The sequence below is a fragment of the Chenopodium album genome, chromosome 19, assembly GCF_948465745.1.
Source record: "Chenopodium album chromosome 19, dcCheAlbu1.1, whole genome shotgun sequence".
In the NCBI taxonomy this organism is placed as follows: domain Eukaryota; kingdom Viridiplantae; phylum Streptophyta; class Magnoliopsida; order Caryophyllales; family Amaranthaceae; genus Chenopodium; species Chenopodium album.
In genome coordinates, this window is record NC_137852.1 from 40279637 (window position 1) to 40287597 (window position 7961).

The 7961-nt window shown below is 33.8% G+C and overlaps 1 protein-coding gene across 1 annotated transcript; it reads left to right on the plus strand.

Annotated features, from left to right (window-relative positions):
* The first annotated feature begins 1498 nt into the window (after positions 1–1498).
* LOC145595573 (uncharacterized) lies at positions 1499–7655 on the plus strand. The gene is made up of 6 exons (XM_081651986.1): positions 1499–1581; positions 1732–1807; positions 1934–1965; positions 5638–5879; positions 6999–7235; positions 7336–7655. Exons 2-6 carry the CDS (start codon positions 1755–1757, stop codon positions 7342–7344), a joined length of 573 nt encoding a protein of 190 aa, XP_081508112.1. The 5' UTR covers positions 1499–1581; positions 1732–1754; the 3' UTR covers positions 7345–7655.
* Positions 7656–7961: the final 306 nt, after the last annotated feature.

The window sequence follows — 7961 nt, forward strand, 5'->3', positions numbered from 1 at the left end:
TATGAACTTATGATGTGCTTGATGGCTGTTGTTCTTCTTCTAGGTTTTGAAAGGTTTTTTTTGGAGATGTTTAGGATTATGATATGTTTTCTCTATTTTTTTTGATGTAGTCTCCTTAAGCTCTTCCTCCCAAAATGAAATAGAGAGGACTCCAATTATAGTGTGAATGACTCATATGATTAGAGTTTAATGTGTATTGGGATTTTGACTTGGTAATCGTAATTCATTTATTATAGTTTAATCCATATATTCAGTTTAAACCCTCAAAATGAACCTATCTATACTCTATACTTTTTAGTATTTAAAAACACAAACCATAATTTTTCATATGACATATGTCATCACAAGTCACTCAATACCATATATGACACATGTCACCCCTTTTAATCTTTTTGTTTAAGTCTTAATGTATTCCATAACTTACAAATTCAATTAAGAAAATGAAGTGTTTCATTTCCATCATAATAAAATAAAGTTGAACCAATTAATATACTTCACATAAACATATGAATTGAATTATATAAAAATTTCTTTTTAATTCCTACACTTAAAAGATAACTTAAACTAATATGTCATTTCATATCCTACAATCTTCATGTATATATACGTAATTAAATTTCATTGTCATTTTCCATTGTTCTACCCTCATTCTTTTTTTCCCTTTAAGTTTTAGCAATGAAACAATTACTTCGTATTTCATATCAAAAGTTTCAACTATTGAAAAACATACCTACATATGAAATAACTTAGGTAAGAACCCGTCCATCGAACGGGCCAAAAGGCTAGTTTAATCAAATAAATGAAATAAAATGGGCTAATTTAATACATTTCACCCAAATGGATTAATTCAAATTATTAGTCAAATAACCCTTAAGTCAATAAATTGACTATTGACCCAAGTGCTACACTCTTAAACTTATTTTGGATACTCATTACGAAATACTTACTCCGTTTCTATTTAATTATTTATTTCAGTGCCCTATTTCAACTTTTACGCTATTTACCTGCACCACTTTGAGTCTTTGACTATTGTTTTTGCTTTTAAAATAAAATTATACAAAGTACATAATTATGCACGTGCTTGTTAGAATAGTCACTTGCATATTTTTCAACTATTAACTTTTTGTAATCTAAACTTATCGATAATTAATGATATACTTCCTCTGTTTTTTTATAGTTGTAATACTTCTCTTTTCACACTTGCTGATGCTTGTTTTGGATCGTTAATATCTTTAATTACCAATATGTAAAAATTATAAATTTTAGATATTAAAATTACATAAATCGTGACGAATTTAAGATCCCACACGACTATATTTTTACTCATGTATAAATCGTTAAAGCTAGTCGAAGTGAAACACATGAATAGTGTAAAAGTCAAACTGTTACAACTATATAAAAACAGAGGAAGTACTATCATTTAGTCAAAGTTATGCATTGACAAATGTACCGATTAAACCGGGCATCTAAATAAAAGGGAGTAATTTCTAAACTCCCCACATAAACCCAGAATTCCCCGTCATTCCGGTTGCTTATTCTCTCTCCTCCGTTCTCCGCCCCTTCATCAACCGCTACGATAAGGTACAACGATCCAATTAGGGTTTCGTACTTCTCACAATCGTTTGATTTTCGTTCCAGTAATTTAAATTTCAATTAGCTAAAAACAATTTCCTTTTTCATATGCATTTAATTTTAATATTGGTTTGAATTGTATTTTTGTCGTAATTTCAGCTTCAATTTGGTGGGACTCAGCAATGTTTAAGAATACATTTCAATCGGGATTTCTATCCATTTTATACAGCCTTGGGTATGCTATACTTTCATTGAATTCAATTGAATTCTATATATATATAAAATTTTGATTTTATTTGTGCATAAGTATATATATTTTTAGGGATTTTCTTATACATTATTTGATTCGTATATTGTGCAGGAGCAAGCCTTTGCAAATATGGGATAAAGAAGGTAATTTTTAATTTTTAAGTTATAAGATTTAGTTTAGGATTATCAGAGGATAATTTGGTATGTTTATATAATTATAATGTTATGTTAGTGAAACTAATAAGATGCTTTTGTTTTCTTGTATGATGATGCATTGATGCCTACTGTGCTATTACCTAATTGCCCAATTTGAGAATCTCGAATCTCAATTGGGTTTTATTGGGGTTGTATTGTGGTATCTGGTATGTTATGTGAAAGATGTTGGTATACTTGATATAATGGAACACACAAAACAGGATTGTGCTTGTATCTTTTTTTTATCTTTTTTGAGAAACGATATTTGTACTGTTTATTATAGTATAAAACCGAAGGTAAAAGGCTAAAAAGTTGCTTCAGATTGTTGTTTCATCTTCATTGATGATGCTTCTAGTTCCTTAAGTTTTTGCAAATGTACATAGATTTTAGTGTGGCTACACGAAAGGCCATTATTTATATTGAAGCTGTGCTTCTTATACAGGTTTTTTATTGGTTGCCTTAGAGCTCTTTAATGGGCACAACTAGCTGTGTTAGACAAACTATTCACTTATCTCCCCCTATTTACTGTTCATCCTTATGTCGTTATTAGAGGGTGTGAAGTGTCGAATGATGTTTGGTAGGGGGGCTGAGTAATGAGGGTACCATCTTTTTTTCTAGTAATCAAGACTCTCTCTTGTGCGCTATATGGCACATGGTTATCAGGAGCTTATAGAGAAAATGTTATACCTTGGCACCTTATTAAGGCCCTCATACACTTGTGCGGATCTTAAGCGTACCTATAAGGTTCTCTTTTTCTTGCGTCTGGGGTATCTTAAAGTCGAAAAAGACAAGATTACAATGTTTTTGTAGAAGGATACCATCTGGTATTTCTCATGTAGTTTGTCACCATCCTCTTGCCGCTATAGCCTATAGCTCTGTGTGCTGTGAATCTTGTAAGTTGTAACATGACTTCAATACTCTGCATAACTCTATTGTATTAAGAGTTTCCATATTTTGTCACATATCCACAAGTTGGGATTAGATAATTCTTTTTCTTTTTTTTTTGTTGCTGAATATCTAGCATTTGTTTCCAATATGGAAATTTGATAGCTTAGTGCCTTTTATTTTTACACCAAAATTTCATCACTGAACTTCTTATATCTTCTCCTTGTCGCCAATTCATTTGGAACTCCTGCAGCTTCTAAATCTTTTCTTGAACCAAATATATGGGTTAAATAGCATAGACATAGTATGATTAGTGTCAGACTATCATCCATACACAAAGTATGGCTAGGGTCAAAGCTTTTGTTTGGATTCTTTGAGCATTGTCTTTATCAAACTTTTAGTCAACAATCTACTGTAGAGGTGGGCTCTTAAGGTTGTTGTGTTGATGCTTGTTCAACTTATCATAATACAAATATGACAAATGAACACGTTTTCTTGTAGTAGCCTTTTGTGCGACATAGCTATGTTGAAGTTTCTAGGGGTTTGTAGGAGTGATTGGCATGACCGCTTTTCTTAGTGGTGATGCATCAATATGGTTTACTAGGGTGTATGAAGTTTCCTCTTTTCTCCGCTTCCATCTCTGGTCTTTATGTTGCATTAGCATAGGTGGCCAAAATCCTCAAGGTGGGAACAAGGTTTAATAAATTCTAAATTTAGGTACTTGATGTTCCTTACGTTCTAAATAAGGGCATCACGTGCCTTATTCGATCTCATTTTCGAATAAGTGCATTACTTTCATGAATGGTATCTATCCTATATGTTCTATTATTTCTTCGTCCTCCTACCTACCCCTCGTCTATTCTTTTATTATATTTTCTCTCTTCCCATGGTCTTCATCCATTCACACTATCACTTTCATAGAATAAAGAATTCAACCACTGTCATTTTCTTTCAATTAATAATTCACTCACCCGCTTGCACATTAGTACTCTACAAAATTAACCCTCCTAAAACTATGTGCCCAACCAATTGATTATTTTATCTAGAAACAATAGGAGTAAAAGATGATTAGCATAATAAAAATTCTCAGATGTAAGCAATATTTTTTATTTTTTATTTTATTTTTTTATTTTATTATTATTTTTTATTTTTAATGGGCATGACATATTTGTGAAAGGTTTAATGCATTTTTGTTGTCCAACTAAGTGTATGCCCTTGATGTATGTATGTTATGCATAGTGTGCTGTGAGATGAGAAACCAACTAAGGTGGCAGCTTGCCTGTAAACTGAATTGTTTGAATTCATGGGTGTTCCATGCTGGGCTTCCTTTGCCACCCATTTCAGCAGAGAAAGTACTTTTAGCAATCAACGTGCCAGCTTGGTAGAGCAAAATGATGTAATCTAGTGTCCTAGGCGTGAGCTATTAAAGGATAGATTAATTTATCTTTCTTTCCTCGCTGCAATCTCAAATTTTGTCCACGATAGGCCATGTCAAATACTGTATTGAATAATGTCAAAGGTTATATACTTATATTGTCCTCTTTGTATGTTCAATGTTTCCTGTGAAAATTATACTCCTTGTCCAAAATAATGTTTTTGATGACCCAAGTCCTATAGCTTATTTGCTACCAGCCTCAACATTCATGATATAGTTTGTTTAGTTTTGTTTCACTATGTAGGCAAGTCCTATAGCTTATTTGCTACCAGCCTCAACATTAATGATATAGTTTATGTAGTTTTGTTTCACTATGTAGGTTTATCATGGTTCTTTAAAATAAATGGCAAAAAATGTAGGTATTATGTGTCCTCTGAAATAATATATGCATATTCATGCTTTCTGGTTACTGGAATCTGCTTTATGTTCCCTGTTTCTATTGCTTTGATTGGGCCTTTGCTTGAAATCCGATTAAGCATCAGCTTTCTGTATGGGATACTTTCTGCTCTTTCCTACTTCATGAACTTTCAATGTAATTTTATAGACCATGAATGGGTGAGCTCTGTCTCAAAAAAAGGATGAAAACTTTTAAATGGAGTACATTATTGAAAAATTCATCTGGAGTAAAATCAATAAGGCTGTCCATTGTTTGCAGCTACATGGTACTCAATCTATATCTATGCTGCATTGCATTTTGTTGTTTCTGAAAGTTTTTCTGCTTTTATAGTACTTTCATTAATATTCACACTATCCTTTTACATCAGTTCCAATTTAATTGTCATATTTCCTTTTATGGCATGAAACTACTAATATTTTATTACCTCTCTTCCTGCTACCACAATTTAGGGTCCCACACCCTTTCACATTTAATCAAAAAATTCTTCTGCCAGCCTTTAATAACTTATCACATAAACCCTGACCGTGTGATGATAAAATTGAGGATGGAGGGAGTAAAGTTTTGTTTTTAATCACTTCATTCCTACCCAGTAAAATTTGAACATGTATTCTCTCTCCCCCAAATTACTACATTTTCTTATTTGGGGTAACCCAATATACTTGCCCCACTTCTTGGGTCTCATACACCTATTTTTTCTCTTTTATCTTGTATATGCATAAAATCCCATGCATATGACTATGAGGGAAGTACATTGGGATGGGGGGAGTAGTTAATCTTAGCACAAGTTTGAACAGCTTTATACAATAGAGATAGTGATGCCCTATTGTTCTATAATGGCACCCTTTCTACCATTGAAGGTGGCAGAAGAAAGTTCCTCACAGGTTTTGAATGTGACTAATTGCAGTTTCTAATGGCCATATCAAGCGTCCGAAGGATGAGGATATTCAGTCAAATGTCCTTGAGATCGTGGGATCAAACATACAGTCGACATATATTACATGCCCTGCAGATCCAGCTGCAACACTTGGTATAAAATTGCCATTCTTGGTTATCATTGTGAAGAATTTAAAGAAATACTTCACCTTCGAGATTCAAATCCTTGATGATAAGAACGTGAGGCGTCGGTTTCGTGCTTCAAATTATCAAGTCTGTAAGTCTGCCAAATTATTTTATCGTCTTTTTTTTTTTTTTTTTTGTTGACTATGTTCAAATTATGATTTTCTTATAATTGTTCATCTTACTGAAAACTGTAGCTCCTCGCTAAGTTATACTTAATGAGTGATGTAGTTTGACACTTTCAATTTGTATGTGGGGAAGATGCATCTTTTTCCTGTTCTGAGGACATCAGGGACATGGATTCATTATGATACTAATAGGATGCCAATTTGAATTTCTGATATGCATGCAACTCCAGACCGAATGATCTCTATGTATCTCTATGTAGAATGTGACAATTTTTTATTTTTTTTTTAAAAAAATTTCCCGCTTTACCATTTCAAGGCTAAAAGTTTCTTAAAAGGAGTGTGCCTTTTGAACGCAAGACATGACAATTTTATTGATATGACACATTATTTGCTCGGAAAAAAAATGATGATTCTTGTAATAAAATAAATAGAATTGCTCTCTATGCTTGGTTGGTCTAGCCTTTTTGTTATAGTAGGAGCAAGGTTTCCAGCATTCTAGCCCTCTATTATTACCTCATTGGGAACCTTTTTAGGGGCGTTAGGATAAGGTTGACATTGATGGAGCATACTGTGAGCATTCAATATTTTTGCAATTAATATACTTCAGTACTTCCTCCCTCTGTTCCTGAAAGTTTGATTCAATTACCATATACTCTTGGTTTTAGAGAAGTTTAGAAAACGTTAGTGGGTATAAGAATCGGTGAATAAAGTAAGATGGAATAAAAGGGTGGGCGGGGTGAATAAAGTAAGAGGGTGTGGAAGGTGTAATATTGTGGGCTAATTGGGCAAGGTGGTATTGTGGAGCTACCAAATAAAGAATAAGCTATAAGTGAGCATCAAACCCAAAAATAGAAAGTGAGTCTTTTAAAGGAGTATATCAAACTTTATCTGCTGGCAGTTCAGAAAAAATTGTTCACTGCCTCTTCTCAATGTTGAAATTAATTTTTTTTCCGTACCTCTGATCACGTTGTTGGCTTTTGCAATATATTTATTGTGTTTTTCTTCCGATTGACGTCTCACTTCCTTTGTCCTTGGTCTCAAGGAAGTGCTAATCATTGACTGTTTTTTTTTAAAAATGCAGTCACTGACTCGAGTGAAGCCTTACATATGCACCATGCCTCTGAAGTTGGATGAAGGATGGAATCAAATCCAGTTAAATCTTGCTGATTTTACCAAACGAGCATATGGAACCAACTATGTAGAGACATTGCGGGTTCAAGTCCACGCAAACTGTCGCCTGAGGCGGATTTATTTCTCGGACCGCCTTTATTCAGAAGAAGAACTTCCTCCGGAGTTCAAGCTGTATCTCCCCATGCAGGCAAGTTGAATTAACATTCCATGCAAGTATGCAGAGCAGTTCTTAAATTTTACCTATCACCCTTCGCTCTGAAAAAACTAAATACTCCCGTAACTTGCAGAAATCATAAATGGGTGAGGAGCTGAAGCGCTATGGCTTTGACCGGACCTGGATGTTGATAGATTTACAAAATTTAGTCTCCCACCCCATGCAATAGCTTAGCCCTTATACTCTCATAGTTGTTTAATCCATGTTTAGTTGCATAGACTGTCAAAAAATTACCATCATTGGTAAACTTGCAGAAAATTACCATCATATAAGTAGACTTTGTTCTTTAATGTTTTGATTATATTGTGTACTTGTATACCTCTATCTTCCAAAATATTACTGTATTATCTCATCGACTGTATGGTTACATTTTACTTTTAATTACACTTACCAGTTTACCATTTGCACGGTTACTACTCCACTAGATAGTTCAACCTTTTCGCCAACTTATTCAGACCCGACCTTAACCGAACCTGATTAAGCTCTCTCAACAAATGTTGCTTTATATGTCCAGATTCTACGGAGTACTACAAAACCCTCTTTTACTTCATCTAGACATACGGTGTCCATTATAATAATACGAAGTATTAAAAAATGCTCGTAATCCGTGTCCTGACACATTCCCCTGTCCCTCGAGGCAGGAGATGGCGCTGCAGAAAAGGTACTGAATGATATCAGGGTCTGATGCTGCAACTGTTA

Bases quoted from the DNA above. Each gene is read 5' to 3' on its own strand.
- LOC145595573 (XM_081651986.1), top strand. From the start codon at position 1,755: ATGTTTAAGAATACATTTCAATCGGGATTTCTATCCATTTTATACAGC. The intron at 1,966-5,637 runs GTAATTTTTAAT...GACTAATTGCAG, and splicing joins GCAAATATGGGATAAAGAAG to TTTCTAATGGCCATATCAAG. The intron at 5,880-6,998 runs GTCTGTAAGTCT...TTAAAAATGCAG, and splicing joins TTCGTGCTTCAAATTATCAA to TCACTGACTCGAGTGAAGCC.